This window comes from Chenopodium album, chromosome 4 (assembly GCF_948465745.1).
Source record: "Chenopodium album chromosome 4, dcCheAlbu1.1, whole genome shotgun sequence".
In the NCBI taxonomy this organism is placed as follows: Eukaryota; Viridiplantae; Streptophyta; class Magnoliopsida; order Caryophyllales; family Amaranthaceae; genus Chenopodium; species Chenopodium album.
The window spans coordinates 61021251-61038356 of NC_137837.1; the positions used below are offsets into that span (position 1 = coordinate 61021251).

The 17106-nt window shown below is 35.8% G+C and overlaps 1 protein-coding gene across 1 annotated transcript; it reads left to right on the top strand.

Moving 5' to 3' along the window:
- Positions 1-15134: 15134 nt before the first annotated feature.
- Positions 15135-16853, top strand: LOC145627980 (uncharacterized). The gene has a single exon (XM_081680319.1). It carries the CDS (start codon positions 15135-15137, stop codon positions 16851-16853), a length of 1719 nt encoding a protein of 572 aa, XP_081536445.1.
- Positions 16854-17106: the final 253 nt, after the last annotated feature.

Below are 17106 nucleotides of genomic sequence, written 5' to 3' on the forward strand. Positions count from 1 at the left end.
TGTTTTTATGGTTAATTATGCATTAGAAATACAATAGGAACAAAAGCCCCAATTTAATTAGTCATAAGAACCCTAAAATCCCAATTTAAATAAATTGAAACCCTAGGTTTTTAAACTTATAAAATCTGAAAATTATAACAACAATTATAATCTGAAATTATTAGTTTAAAACATAAAAACATGATTTTGATACTAAAAATATAAACTTTATACTATAAAATCAAAACCCAAAACTAATTATAAACATTAAGCATAAAAAAAAAAACTTCGTTAAAAATCAAAAACTGCCCGAAAATCATATTTAGAGGCTGAATTTGGCCACGAGAGGGTGGTGCTCACTACCAACGGTAGTGAGTGTTTCTTAAAACATTGTTTCCACATGGAAAACACTACGTTTTTGTCAAAATCGGATGAGTTCAGAACCTGATCGGGATTAAAACGGGATTAATATTAACGAACCAAAATCTAAACATTAAAACACGAATTTACGTGTTCAAAATAATCTGGAATTAAGTTAAACTAATTAGTAGTATAATCACCAAAATTTCAAAACACCATTACTATAAAAGCCCTAAATCGATTGTTCATAAAAACCCTAAAATCATGATTTTCAATGATTAAAAACCCTAGGTTATTAAATTTACAAAATCTGAAAATTATAACATTTATAAAATCTGAAATTATAAAGTTTAATCATCAAAATACAATTTGATACTAATTAAATTAATTTCAAACAATAAAATCAAAACCCATAATCAATAATTATAATTACACAAATTAATAAAACAAAGGAGAAAGAAAATAAGACTAACCTTTTGTGTGGGGAAATTTTTGGGATGTATGGGGTATTTATAGGAGAGAGGGTAGTAGGGTAAGTAGGGATATTGGGCCTCATTAAATTAATGGGTCAATTAAGAAAGTAAACTGGGTTTGGTTTGTTTGTTGGACATAAATTATAGAAGGAAGGTTCATAAAAAGTTCTTTGTAATAAAATCGTTTATCAACCCCAAAAATAATTTGAAACTTTTGAAATTAAATTCCGGAAAAATACAAGTAAATATTATAAATAATATATAATTTCATTTATAATATATTTTAAAATATGGGGGATTACAATATACCCCTCTTAAAAGAAGTTTCGTCCCGAAACTTAGCACAAAATCCCTTAAATTGCAAAACATTTGCATAAAATCATTCAAAATTTTCAAAATTATGTTGCTGGAATTCCAATTGTGTCATAATATTGACACTAATATCTTATCACCATCCAATTTACGTACTTCACTAGATACGTAAACAATAAAATAGCTATGAAAAGCATGAAAACACCATAAAATAACATAAAATAGGGCAAAAAGCGCGAAATTATACGCATTCTACCCCCCTTAAAGAACAAGAGTTACGCCCTCGTAACTCACCTCATTAAATAACTCAGGATATCTCTTTCTCATATAATCCTCGACCTCTCAAGGGCTCATGTTTTTCCTCAAAATTCGAGTATATCAAAATATCATCAATGGTTATCCCTTATGTATCTTGGTGCACCTCACAACTTCACCAATAGGCAAACTAATAGGCAAGTCAATCGGATTCGGTTTAACTAGTCCTTATTGTTTCACAACATAACTTTAAATAAAAGAATAGGTGGCTCCAGAATCAAATAAAACTTTAATAGAAATAGAATGAATAGAAAAGTTACCAGTGACAACATCAGAAGACCTTTCAGCTTCCTTCTTGTTCATCACAGACAAACGACCTGTAGTGACATTCTTTAATTTCCTTGAGTCCCGGAGTTGTTGTTGCCAACATTTCCGTTCTTTCCATTCCCATTATAACCATTCGAATTCTCTCCTTGATTGCTTGTTGGAGTAAACTTGTTCCCATTCCCTTGTTGCTTAAGTTTGGAGAAACACTCAAACTCCCTATGGCCCTTCTTGTTACAGTATCTACACACAACCAAGTTCCCATCACAATCCTTTCCAGGATGATCCTTGCCACATCTCTTGCAGTTGTAATGCCTCTCAGCTTCGCCATTAGTCCTATTCTGTTGGATATTTGTCCAGCTCCTGCTGGGAGAGGTAGACCTTTTAGGTTTTTAAACTGCATTGCTGATCATCCTGATTTCCTTGATACTGTTTCTCAGGCTTGGTGTTCTGGTGGTTCTGTTTGGCAGAAGCTTAATTATGTGAAGTCTAGTATCAAGTCTCTTAATAGCAAGTAGTTTGGCAACATTGAGGAGAAGATTGATCAAGCTAATGTCGATCTTGCTGGAATTCAGAACTTAATGGCTCAGACTCCTGATGATTTGGATTTATATGTTAAAGAATCTGATGCTATTAAGGTTGTCAGACACTGGAATGATATTCAAGAAAGTATCTTCAAACAAAAATCTAGGATCAACTGGATTAAGCTTGGAGATGGCAATTCTCATTACTTTTTCTCCGTGATGAAGAATAGACAAGCAAGGAACAGAATTGACTCCATCTTTGACTCTAACCAGGTTTTGCTTAAGGATCCGGATGCTATTTCTCATGAAATTATCTCCTTCTATAAGTCTCTTTTAGGGACTCAGGCTCCTTGGCTTCCTACTGTTGACCTTGTTACTTTGAGGAGGGGTAAGTAGCTTAGCTCTGTGGCTCAGAGCTATCTCATTCAGCCTGTCTCTCATGCTGAAATTGATGCTGCTCTTAAGGGAATTGATAGCACTAAAGCTCCTGGTATTGATGGCTTTAACTCCTTTTTCTTTAAGAGAGCTTGGCATATTGTGAAAGATGATATTTATGCTAGTGTTATTGATTTCTTTACTAAAGGGACCTTGCCTTTGCAATGGAATTGCACAATGTCACTCTTGTTCCTAAAATCCCTAATGCTTCTCATGTTAAGGATTTTAGGCCAATAGCTTGTTGCACTGTGGTTTATAAGCTCATTTCTAAGGTCATAACTGGTAGAATTGCTGCTATCATTGGTGAGGTCATTGATGATGCTCAAGCAGGTTTCATTCCAGGCAAGCACATTGGTTACAATATCCTTCTTGCAACTGAGTTGATAAAAGGCTATGATCACAATTTTATTTCACCTAGATGCATGGTTAAGGTGGATTTGAAGAAAGCCTATGATTCAGTTGAGCGGGGATTCTTGATTACTGTTATGCAGGAGCTTGGTTTTCCTCGGAGATTTATTAGCTGGATCTGGACTTGTCTTACTTCTGTCTCTTATTCTATTCTTATCAATGGTTTTCCTGCCCCTCCTTTTGAAGCTAAGAAAGGTTTAAGACAAGGTGACCCTATGTCTCCCTTTCTTTTTGCTATTGGTATGGAATACCTTTCCAGGTGCCTTGATGAGCTTAGGTTAACTCCTGATTTTAACTTTCATCCTAGATGTGAGAAATTAAACCTAACTCACATGATGTTTGCTGATGATCTATTGTTGTTTTCTAGAGCTGATAGTGTTTTTGTTAAGCTTCTCTTCTAAGCTTTCTCGAAATTTTCTGGTGCTTCAGGGCTTTCTACTAATCTTGATAAAAGTGAAGTCTACTTTGGAGGAGTTTCTGTTGATGTTTAGTCAGAGCTGAAAGAGCTTCTTGGTGTTTCTCAAGGTTCTATTCCTTTTAGATATCTTGGGGTCCCTCTCTCTTCTAAGAAGCTTACTATTTCTCAGTGTAGGCCTTTGGTGGATAAGGTGACTGCTAGATGCCAAGGGTGGATGGCTAAACACTTGTCCTATGCTGGGAGGCTTCAGTTGGTGAAGAGTGTGTTGTTTGGTATTCAGACATATTGGCTCAAATCTTTATCTTGCCAAAGAAAATTCTAAAAGAGATCGAGGCTAGATTCAGATGCTTTCTTTGGACTGGATCCTCTGCCCCTGCTAAGAAATCTTTGGTTGCTTGGAATTATGTTTGTCTTCCTAAAGTCTGTGGTGGCTGGAACTTGCTTTCTCTTCCTGAGTGGAATAAAGCAGCTGTCACTAAGTTACTTTGGGATATTGCTCACAAGGTTGATAATCTTTGGGTTAAGTGGGTCCATATCTATTATTTCAAGCATAAAGATTGTTGGACCACTCCTACCCCTGCTAAATGCTCTTGGTTTTTGAAGAAGATTCTGAGTTGTAGAGATATTGTGAATGATCAAGGGGGATGGGATGGTTTCATACAGGGCAACAAGATGAAAATAAAAAAGCTTTATGCTGCTATTAGGCCTCAAGTTCCTAAGGTTCCTTGGAAGAGGGTCATTTGTCATAACTTAGCAACTCCTAAAAGTGTATTTATCTTGTGGCTAGCTTTGTGGGATAGGCTTGTCACTAAGGATAGGTTGCTACAATGGCACATCTCTTGTAATCCAAGGTGTTTCTTTTGCTTGAATAGCAATGAAAGTGTTCAACACTTATTCTTTGATTGTGAGTACTCTAGACAGGTTTGGAACAAGGTGTTGAGTATCTTACATGTTTCCAAGCCTGTTCAGCAGTTTGGTGATGAGATTGAATGGTTAAAGAAAATCTGCAGAAGTTCCAGATTGAAAAACAAAGTGATCCAAGTTGCCTTCACTGAAACAGTCTATGGTATTTGGATACAGAGGAATGCAGTTTTGTTCACTGGTTGTTGCAAGCCTGTTGATGTCCTAGTTAGGGATATTATCTTTCATTCAGCCTGTAGAATCCCAGCGGGAAGAAAATCTGACTTTTGATCTACTGTTGCTGTTTTCTGAGGCTGAGCTATTGTTGTTTCTGGTCAGCAAGTCAGCTGTTGTTGGGTTTTGTTGCTCTTTCTGCAGTTGTTGTTTGCTGGTTCAGGCTTGCTGCAGTTTGGTTTGGGTGGCTGCTGCTGCTGTTTTTGTTTTGATTTCCTGATGTTTTTCTTAGGCAGCAATTAGCTTTTTGTTTTGCTTTTCTGGTGCTTAGCTTGGTTATTATCTTTGAGGTGATGTATTACCTTCTTTTGTCTAGTCCTGTTGCTTTTGCAGCTGAGTCTAGGTGGAGGTTTGCTTTTATACAGTTTGCAGGGGTGGTGTTTCTTGTTTGCAGGTCTGTCCTGCTCTGTGCTTTTTTTTTGTGTTCCTGGGCCTTGTTTCCAGAACCCTTTCTAGATGGTGGCCGGAAGCTTGAGCTCAGGTTGTTCTTGTCTCTTTCTCCTGAACCCTTCCTAGAAGGTGGCAGGAGATTGAGCTTGAACTGTTTGGTGGTTGGTTGGCCTGTTTTTCAGGTCTTGTGGGGTTTGGTGTTTGTTATAACTTAGCTCTTGTAAGTTGTAACTTTTCCTTTTAGTAATAAAATTTCTCATATTTTCCAAAAAAAAAAAACAAAAAAAAATTCGCTGTCAATAACACCTTGTCGAGTCATTAATCGAGCCTAGACACTAAGTCACATAGTCTAGCCACATGGTCATGACACGAGTCTTAACATGTCACCTACACTCACTAGTCTTAGCACACACTTTGAGTATAGGTATCACCATGACCATGTCTTAGGTTCATGCATAAGTCTTTCTTTCCGTCATTTAAGTTGAGGGTACATTCTACTCCTAATTCTTCACATCCCTCCATCTACATCATTTTCCTTCACATTCTATACCATCTTTCTTCACATCCCTCCATCTACATCATTTTCCTTCACATTCTATACCATCTTTCTTCACTTCCTCCATCCATTGCATGTTGAATAAAGCTTGAGTCAAATAATTAACAATGAATATCCCTAAATTCCTTTTCCACAGTACTTGGTCGAGGAGAGAAGGGCGATTAATCAAGGACAACCTCTTTATTCAATTTTCACTTTTCGATAAACAAATTCGTCAAAAGAAGAAAGCTAAAAAGATAATGGCGAGTCAAGAAGAGGTCAATGAACTTAGGAATCAATTGAATGATGTGACTGAGGTGTTGAAACTATAATGAACATTAAGGGTATCGATAAAAAGGTTTTCCCCTCTCTGTTTTCTCTATCTCTTGAAACCGTTTGCCAACAATGGTTCTTCTCCCTTGACAAAGAGAAAACCTCTACTTGGGAATCGATAGTAAACGCTTTCGTTGATAGATACAAGTGGAATATTCAAGTTGAAACCGATCATAGACAACTTGAGATGCTAAGACAAAAAGAGAATGAAGGCTTTACTTCTTTCTTCAATAAATGGAGGGAAACTTCCGCTAAGATGATTGAGGTGCCCACTGAAAAAGAATCTGTGAGGATGTTTATCAAGAATCTCCAAGAGAAATATTCGAAGCATTTAAAATATCAACACAATCCGAATACTTTCAAGGCCATTTATGACATCGGAATTGAAATCGAAGATGACCTCGCAAAGCAAAAAGCTACAAACAATAGTAACCATAGTGGCTGGAAAGGAAAGAAGAACGACAATCTTTCTTCTTCCGAAAACGCCCACTCTAGTAATAATGTTAGTACCTTTGACCATAATGGTGTCTTAGCCATGGAAAATCAAATATCTAAAAGGAAACCCAGGAGAGAGTTCACACCCATTGGAATGACCTACGATGCTGCTTTCGACCGTCTCTATGATCGAGGATTAATCAAACCTATTGGCCCTACCGAGGATCCAACGCCAGAAAATCGATCTTCGAGATGGAATCCCAACTCCTATTGCAAGTACCATCGAGGAAACGGTCATACCACTGATGAGTGCTACAGGTTTCAAAATCTCATAGAAGCAAACAAGATCCTATTGCCTCTAGCTAGCGAGAAGACTGGGTGATGATGAAGCAAACAACACAAGACAAGAGGCGAGCTTCAACGACAAGATTTCATGACCTCTTTTTCCTTTTTTCCCTCCCCAAATAAGTCTAGCATAGGCACATTTATTTTCCCTTGAATTTAATTTTGTAGATTCTTTATTTTTCCCCTTTTAATAAAATGAGCATTTATTTCCTTGCATATGATCATTGCATTGCATTGCATTAAAAAAATAAATTAATAAAAAAAAATGTCAAACTCTGCACAAGGTATACCAATGATTTGAGGCACCCCTTGTAGCCACATCATATCACCTTTCACCCTTCAAATATACAATCTTTTTGATAAACCACTTTGAGCCTCGTCTAACGATATACCTTTATTTTTCAACCCACATCTACCTAAGCTTGGGATGGGATAGTGCGCAACTTATGCAATTTTCAATTTAAAAAAAAAGCTTTAGTGACTTCAAAAGATTAAAATAGCAAAAAATAAAATAATAATAATAATAATAATAATAAAAGTGTACAAAAGGGAAAGTGTTCCAATGTCTTTGACATGAACATGTCTTTGATATGAACACGTCTCAGATTGCGTCTCTTATCGAGTGCTTGGTACCGTGCCTGAGAAACATGAATGCCAAGTGAGTGATAGACCGTATGATCGGGATTGCCCACACTTATAAAAATAAAATAGATGCTAATGCAAAAGAGAAAAGAAAGCTAAAAAAGAGTTAAAAGCCTTAAGCATAAAAATATAAAGATTCAAAAGCAAAGGTTGCACACCTTCGGGGCTTATCTAGGGTCTTGAGCCTTTATCCCCTTCTTATTCAAACCTTTAGCCTAAACACGTTACAACCCTTCAAAAGACCTTTTTGAGGTATACACATACTTGTGCGAGGTTTGGTTAGAGCTACGTTCGGCCTGATTCCTAAAAGATACGTAGGCAACCTCATATCGAGGTGCGGCCGTAATAAACATGCATTCATATTCACATTCACACACTCACACCATGATCATATCAAGGGATTTCCTATGCTCATCCCTATCTACTTAGAGCTAGACTTGGGAGCTTGATCCCTACATCATTAGCTTACCTAGCCTAAAGAGTCACCACCATTTGACTCTTTTAACAAATAATATCTTTCCACACACTTAGCCCTTGCGGCCTAACTTTAGTATCACTTTCACACACCGCACAGATACATGACCAAATATAATTTCCCTTAGGAACCCTTTGTCATGAGATCTTAACACGACGCTGAAGCATGCCTTGTATTGTCAAAATTCCCTACATCACTCAATCATAATCATCATTGCATTGAAGTATGAAGTGCTTAGCCTCCGCGCCTAAGTTACCTAAATACTTTCATTATCGAGTCAACTAGGATAGTCTAAGATGTTACAATCCTTGTACTGTGAGAAAACACATTTGACTAAGCTCATTCAACATGCACCTTCAAAAACTTCACTTCAATTCTTTTTTTCGTGTCTTTCTTTTTCGGGAGAAAGTCGGTACCCTCCACAAAAATGACTGAATTTTTTTTTTTTTTTTTTTTTGCATTTTCGAGTCCCACAATCACAATACAATGCACACACGAGTCATGTACATGTTGAGTCATGACATGATATCACCTTGATTTGAGTCTAACACATGTGTCAAACACTTTGAGTTGAGTCAACCTCGAGTCAATCACAGCGAGTTAAGTTCATACCTTGAGTCAAGCAACACTAAGTCTTAGGTCAACCCTAAAAAAAAAAGATAAGCAAAGTCCTATAGTCAAAGATATAAATGCAGGTGCATCCCAGCAAGCGAGGACATTCCCGGATTTTTTTCGAAAAAACCGTGAATATGACACAGGAGATTCCTCCAAGATAAGAGGAGTTACATGGATCAGTAAATTAGAGATGAAGAGCTTTAATTTACAAAAGATTTGAGCGGATTTGGTTGAAAGGAAACGACCAAGCTCAAAGTTCGGAGCAAAACCAAGTAACAGCGGCAGCAAGAGCAGAATAGGGAAGACCCGACTCCAGCGCCAGACGACAAGGCTGTCGCTTGGCAACAAATTTCAGCGCCTGGCGCTAGATCCCAACGTCTGGCGACAGAGCCAATTCTTGGCGCCAGCGATATTTCAGTAGCGACACAGCTCGAAGCCTCTCAGAATTGTTATTTCGACCTCATACAATAATTTTGGGTTCCATGGTACGCCAGTTAGCCCCTATAAGCAAATTGACATGATAAGTAGTCGGCTCGATTACAATCGTAGTAAGTGTTTGACCTGACAAAGAATCGTCTCACTTAGCTTAAGCGCCTAAAACACTGGCTCATTACAAGCACCAACGTATCGGTTTATAAGCAAGCACTTTAACGACAATATTTCCAAATACGGATATTCGCGCATTCTTCTTAAACGACAATATTTCCAAATATGGATTGTCGCGCATTCTTCTTAAATGACAATTTTTCCAAAAATTGGATTGTCATCCCTAACTGACAATTTTTCCAAATATGGATTGTCGTGCATCTTCTTCAACGACAATTTTTCCAAGATTGGATTGTCATCTCTGGAAAAGTTTCCAAGTGTGGATTGTCGTGCTCCTTCTCTATTTGGCAATTTTTTCCAAGTTCGGATTGTCATCGATGGCAAGTTTTCCGAGATTGGATTGTCATACACCCAGTTTCCTATGGCAAAATTTCCCAAAGGATTGTCATAGGTTTCTATTCATCATAAATTTCGGCAAAGGTTCCTCAACGTGGATTGTCATTCATTTGAGTAAGTGGCAAATTTTCCCGAAGTGGATTGTCGGTCGTCTCTTTTTTTGCAAATGTTACAAGACGCGGATTGTCAATTGTGGCAATATTTTCCTAAAAGGATTGTCGCATAGCGTTGGCAAATTTCCAAGGTGGATTGCTTTCAAGAGTTTTATTCCAAGATGTGGATTGTCGATCGTAGAAAATTTCTTATGACAGATTGTTACGAAGCATTGGCAACTTTTCCCAAAATTGGATTTTGGCAAATTTTCCGAGATACGGATTGTCGTTTCATCGTGGCAACATTTCCAAGGATGGATTGTTACGAAACATTGACAACTTTCCCTAAATCGGATTTTCATACATCATACAAGAGTTGTGTTTGCAACTATTCCCAAATAAAAGAGGATTGTCATCACAGCAAAAGCACGGACATAATGGTTCACAAGCAGCAAACCGTCGACGTACAGGCATAGCGGAAGCAAAGTTCAAGCGAGCTTTTAAAGATCGACAAGCGGAGATCTTCGGTAGTTTCCTTTGGAAAATTATCGCAATAAATGAGGATGGCTTCAAACGAGGAAATCTTCGACGACATTCCCTAGATTGTGGAGAGTTGTCACAAACAACTGAAGGTGATTTCAAGCGAAACAATCTTTGATGATTTCCTTGGACGTGGAATATTATCATAGCGGGAGAGGATTGTTTCAAGCGAAGCAGTCTTCTATATTGGAAGCGGTTACAAGCGCAACAGTTTTCAAGCGGGATGACATTCTCTTGGCAGGAGGTCATCAAAATAACAGTAAAGCGGCAGCAAATCGGTTACTTTCTGAGACGTGTGCTCGACGGTGCAAGATACGCGTTTCTTAACACTCTTATCTGTTTGACTAACGCTAGTTTTGCAGGTATCGACGTTACAAGAGTGACTTAGAATCGCAGAACGTTCTGAATCATTCTCCGTCCCTATCGATACTTTGACTTTTGTTTTCGAAACTTGCGTTTCTCCAAACTCAGTCAAAGTGGGGGCTTCTGTAGACACCTATTTATGTCTCCCCAAAACCAAACCCAGTGATGAATACCTTTCACGTCGAATCATAATCGAATGAAGTGAAAGTGTGGAAAGTTTAGTGTTGCGGATAGTTTTAATTTCTTTTCTCTTCTCTCTATTTTTGAAAACTTATTTTAAGAAAACAGCCAATATAGTTTGGTTGGTCCATGATATGGGTCCAATAGTAGTGTAGTTGGATGGGGCTTGACAAGAGCTTTCCAACGATATATTATAAGCCCAATTCCGATGAATATTGAGGAAGTTATGCCAATTTACTAAAATGGGCCCGGTTTGAGCCTTATATATGGCCCAATGATCTAGGGGAGGCCCTAATATAGATTTATCATTCCTAATGTAATTAGGAATGTTTTTAGTCTTCTAGATTCTTCTAGAAGGTTCTTTTCATTCCGAATTCAATTAACATTGATAAATTGACTTTTGTTGACTTTTCAGAGTTTTAATTAAAATCAAAGAGCATTTTTGAGGAAGATACGATTTTATCCTCCTGTACGACAATTTTTATCTGATTTTAGGAAACGCGTGAATTTCCAAGTCAGCGTCAAACGCCAGGCGCTACGCTTGGCGCCTGGCGCCAGGGTCAGCGTCTGGCGCCAATAGCCAGCGTTGGCGCCAACCGTGTTTCATGTGCGCCAGACTCTGTTTTGATAATTTTATCTTTTTGGCGGATTTTCTTTATAAATAACGTCGTAAAAACTCCGTTTTTATTCATTCACAATCATCAATTCTCTTTTATTCTCTTCAATAATCATTCACCAACTCTCATCAAGATTCTCTTGATTACTCTCTCTCTCTCTCTTTCTAAACTAGCTTTTCTCATATACAAAATTCCGCATTCATTAGACCTAGAAACACCTAGCCATATTCGAATTTGCCTTCGCCCTAGATGTGAAAGGTTTAATTTCTGAGGGTTTGGTCCCAAATCTATCTTTCCATTATTTAATTTAATTGTTTGATTATTATTTTCCTTGAAGTTACTAACAAGTGTATTTTTTTTATTAGAAAGACGTACGAGGCATCAAAGTAAGTACTTTAAAGGTTTTTATTGATGTTATTATGTAGAAATCATGTTTAGATTGTTATTTTGATTCCTAGTATCAGTTCTAGGGTAACTTAAATATCAAGTATTATTAAAAGTATGATGCTTATTATGTTCTTCCTAATATTTATGATTGTTAGTATCATTTTAGGGTTAAAGATTTGATTTTTGATGTTTAGTGACATGCTAGGGTTTGTTATTAATCTTTTTAGTATCATCCTAGGATCTTGCTATGCTTTAACATGATTATTATTATTATTAATATGATTGTTATTATGATGATTATTGTTTTGATCATTATTGTGATTATTCTTTATGATTTATGATTATAATTGTTATAATTATTGTTATGATGATTATTTTTAATTATAATTGTTATTATGATTATTTATTATGTTGCTTGCATTATTTATTGTTATTGCTTGATCACGCCTTTTATGCATGTTTAAAGGGAATTGGTATTTGTAATCACGCTTAATAAGATAATTAATAATCTTGTTAGGGTTAATTTGATTATAATTCAAGTGATCGCCAATAATAGTTTTATTTGTGCATTAATGTTCAACCAACATAGATAAATAGGTTTAGGGTTAATCCTATTGATTGCATGTTAGTCAGAAAGCGCACATGAATACGATCAGAATAAAGTAGAAGCCTATTATTAGGGCAGTTTCAACCTCTTTTAGGTTGGATTTGTACCTTCATCCCTGAACCCTATTTGGTTCAAGACCTTATGGAGTTGACGATCAATTGGATCGTTAAGGGGTGTAACCTTCACCCCGTGAACGGTTTACAAGTTCCTAAAACTTGTTGGCGACTCTTTTGCTCTATCTTCTTCCCTTGTAGACGCCACCGTACTTTAGTGTATGATCACCGTGGAGTTCAAGCTAGGGGGTTAATGCTTGAAAATATTCCCTACACAACACAAAAACGCTCATGGCAATAAGAGTTCATCCGAGTTTTTAAATCCACCCAAACCATGGAGTCGAGTTCGATTTCATCACGAACTCGTGCAGCCGCCCGTTGGCATACACCCTCAAGGGAGGCTGCCTTGCTAACGCGTCCAAACTCTTAACCATGGTACCCTATTGACACCAAATAAACCTGACCATATTCGAACACAGAACTTGACCTTAGGTTGCGAACTATTCTTTGCATCGTTGTGCCTACGTGTTTCATGTGTGTATATTTGGTCGTTTCACTACAACAAAAGAGGGCTATAGCAACACACATTTTTGCAACAATTTTATTAGTGTTGCTATAAGTAGACATGTGGCAACAATTTTTAATTTACTAATATAACTAACCATTTTCGTTTAAAATCTGTTGCTATAGAGAAAAAATTGGCAACGCTTTTAATGAATAAGTAAAAGATAATATTTGGCAACGGTTTAACCAAGAGGGTGCAAGTTGATATTAATGATTAATTAATTAAATAATTTCTAATTTGAAAATTAAAAATAAGTAATACGGAGTATTCGGTAGTGATTAAGCGGTCTTTTTTTTGGTACATGAAAATTCTGGGGAACATGAAAATTTTCAATTAAGCGGTCTAATTTTTTTTAGTTTCCCTCTTTCTTTTGATAATTCACAAACCCTCTCCTAATTCAAAAACCCTCTTTCTTTTCCTAATTCACAAACCCTTTCTTTTCGTTTCAATTCCCTTTGTTCATCCCTCACAACTCATCCCTCTCTAATTTCGCACATAATTCACAAACCCCCTTTCTTTTCGTTTCAAGTCCGATTACAGTTCTTTGTAGGCGGGTTGAAATTGCTTGAATCAGAGTTTGAAATTCTTTCATTATCATAATTCGTCGTCAATTTGGTGTTTGCTCTCAACACTAGTGAACAAGGTTAGTATGTAATTTAGTTGTTTAAATTGATGTTTTCTTTAATAACTTATCTGCAATTTGATTTTGATATCACAATTATGTAGTTGGAACTTATGGGTATTGAACAGGGGATTTAGGGTTTCGTAAATTGGGGAATTGTATAATTTGATTATGAGAGTTCATATAATTCAATTTAATCTATAGATTTATTATGATTTACCGTAGATTTTGTTTTTCTTGTAAATTAATGTGTTTTCTTGGTGAGTTGCATGTGGCTGGTTAGTATTAGATCAACAAAAGAGAAATTACTTGCATAATTTTACAGAATTTTTGGGATTGTTAGACATGTTGGTTAATTTTATACTCTAGATTGTGACCCTGCTTATAATTTCTGTATTGGGAAAGATTAATAGTAATAGTCAGTTTCCACTTGCTCATAATTGCTAGTTTGTGATTTTTTTTTATTTTTATTTTTTTTTATTTGTTTTTTGTTAAAAAAAAAGGAACTGTGTGTTGTACGAGTGAATTGCCCAAAACTCTTTTAAATTTGTGTACCTCATTTTCCCTATTTAAGTCCATCTTTCTCTTTTAATACAATGTCAGGAATTACCTTAGATGGGTACACAAAAGTTCCACCAAGGGCTTGTCTCTCAAATAATCAGAATCATATTTCACAATAAGTAGCTTGATGTTCATTAGTTGAAAGGCTATAGTTTAAATAAGTTATTCTCATTTTTAAATAAAAATGATTCTCAAACTTAAAGTTGTTTTGGTGTAATTATTTGTGTTAAGCAATAGTTATAATCACATCATAAACGCATGATGATCATCCCTTTTCCTTTTATTAGTTCTATTTTTATCATATCTTAAAATCTACAATTATATGGAAATTGGAAAATTAAGAAGTACGCTCCATATAGAAACTAGTTCGTAAGAAGTACTAGAAATTTATAAATATCTACCTGTGAGCATATGATTACAACTAACTTAACTACTACTTCACTAATTAATGCCACTTAAAGAACATGACTTTCGCAGTAACATAAGCATTGCAATAAAGTGAACTTTTGTTACAACATTACAACTTATTTAGTGTGATACGTAAAGTTTAGATTTTATTCATTATCCATTAGAATTGAATCACATAACTGAAACTATATCAGGACAACCAGACAAGATGATGTGAAGAATCATTAAAAAGTGAGTTAAAGTTAAATTTGATAGTGCACAAATAATAAAGATTTTAGAGAGTATGATTTTACTTTATCAATCTTATATTTTAAAGAGATTAAGCGTATGTGAACCTAAAGATAGTTATAAGCTAGAGATTGTGATGCCAAGTAAGTGTTCCTTATAGACTAGTAGCAAATTTCTTATTAGTCAGGAATTATTATGAAATGGAATCATGTCTACCTAACTTTTAATTCATAGTTAGTGGTTTCTTATTATTTGAAGTTTTATCTAAAGACTTTGTAACTTTCAGTCTAGTTAGTGTGTAAAACTAATTATTCTCTTCTTATATATAACTTTTGATCTTAATAATCATAACTTTATATGTACTAGATTATGGTATATAACTTTATAACTAATATGTGTACGTATTTAGATATCATTGATGATCTTTATATGTATTTGCTTGAGATTTCTATTTTCAACTTTAGCACTGTATATTTTTCCAATTAATATCTAACAAGTCTATTCTTTCATTTCATAATATAGATAGATCTCTAAATTTATTTGCTTGTGTAATTTAGGAATTGACATAAATTAAGTTATGGATCATAATTGGATGAACTATCCTAGAAGTTCGGAGGACTTTAAAGTTGCGTTGAATTTTTTCCTTGATGAGTCTTTTGCCAAGGACGCCATTGGAGATCAAATATTTTGCCCCTGTAAAACGTGTTCGAGGCGTTTTTGCCATTCTAGAGATGACGTGTATGATCATTTGATTATTAATGGGTTTGTGAAGGGATTCAAGGAGTGGGTCTTGCAAAGGGAGGGATATTCTTTTACAAGTAATGATAGGCAAAATGTGCATGAAGTAAATAATCAAAGTACACATGATGATATTGATGGCTTACTACATGATACTTTTATAGATGTCAGTGAAGGTCTAAATAGAGATCATGAGGTTGAAAGTGAGCCAAATGAGGAGGCTAGAAAGTTTTTTCATTTAGTGGAAGAAGGAAAGAAAGAGCTATATCCAGGCTGTAAAACCTTCTCGAAATTATCTTTCATAATTCGTTTGTTTCTCTTTAAGTGCCTTAATGGCTTAAGCAATGTAGCCTTTGGAGATCTTTTAGAGCTATTAAGAGAGGCATTTCCAATGGCTGAACTTCCTAAATCATTTAATGAATCTAGGAATATAGTGAAGAATTTAGGTCTTGATTATATAAAAATTCATGCTTGTCCCAATGATTATATTCTTTATAGAAAGGAATTTGAAGGAGCTGATGTTTTTCCTAAGTGTGGTACATCTAGGTGGAAGTCTAAAAATGTTCCTGCCAAAGTTTTAAGACATTTTCCCTTAAAACCTAGACTGCAAAGATTATTCATGTGTTCTAAAACAGCTGAACAAATGGTTTGGCATGATAAAGGCCGAATAAAAGATGACAAAATTAGACATCCGGCAGATGCCCAATCTTGGAAGGACTTTGATTTATCATATCCTGCCTTTAAAAATGAAGCACGAAATGTACTTTTAGCTCTTGCTAGTGATGGATTCAATCCATTTCGAACTATGAGTGTTGCTCACAGCACATGGCCTGTTGTGTTAATTAATTACAACCTTCCACCCTGGCTTTCCATGAAACCGGAATATTTTATGTTGTATTTGTTAATTCCTGGCCCTAAGTCCCCTGGGAATGATATAGATGTTTTTTTGCAACCACTAATTGACGAATTAAAGGAATTATGGGAATTTGGGGTTGAGACTTATGATGCATCTAAAAAACAATCATTTCAATTGCATGCTGCATTAATGGGGGCAATAAATGATTTCCCGGCTTATGCCATGTTTTCTGGATGGTCTACTAAAGGAAATTATGCATGCCCTAATTGTAACCATGATGTGGAACCTAAATACTTGAATCACAGCAGAAAGAATTGTTACATGGATATTCGAAGGCATCTTGATATGGATCATCCTTGGCGGAAAGATACAAATTCATTTAATGGAAAAGTAGAGGATAGGTGTGCACCTTCTCCGTTATATGGTAATGATTTGATGAATGAATTAGAAAACTTTGAAAATGATTTTGGGAAGAACAGTAAAGGTGGAGGTGGTAAGGGTCCATGGAAAAAGAAATCATGCTTTCTTCAACTGTCTTATTGGTCTAATATTAAATATCGTCATAATTTAGATGTCATGCATATCGAGAAAAATGTCTTCGATACTATTGTTAGCACTTTGTTAGATATTCCAGGAAAGACTAGAGACCACAATAAGGCACGTTTGGATTTGTTGGATCTTGGCATAAAACCACATCTCTAACCTTATCCATCCGAAGATGGCAGCCACATGCTATTTCCACCAGCACCTTATTCTATGAGTAATACAAAGAAGGATTTGTTTCTCAAAGTTCTTAAGGAAACAAAGTTACCTTATGGGTATGCATCAAATATTGGGAGGTGTGTGCATGTTAAAGAAAGGAATTTTTCAGGCTATAAAACTCATGATGCTCACGTCGTATTGCATCACTTGCTTGAAGTTGCCGTTAGGAAGACATTGCCAAAAAATGTTGCAG

Excerpts from the sequence above, each read along its gene's own strand:
- LOC145627980 (XM_081680319.1), top strand. The coding sequence starts at position 15,135 with ATGGATCATAATTGGATGAACTATCCTAGAAGTTCGGAGGACTTTAAA.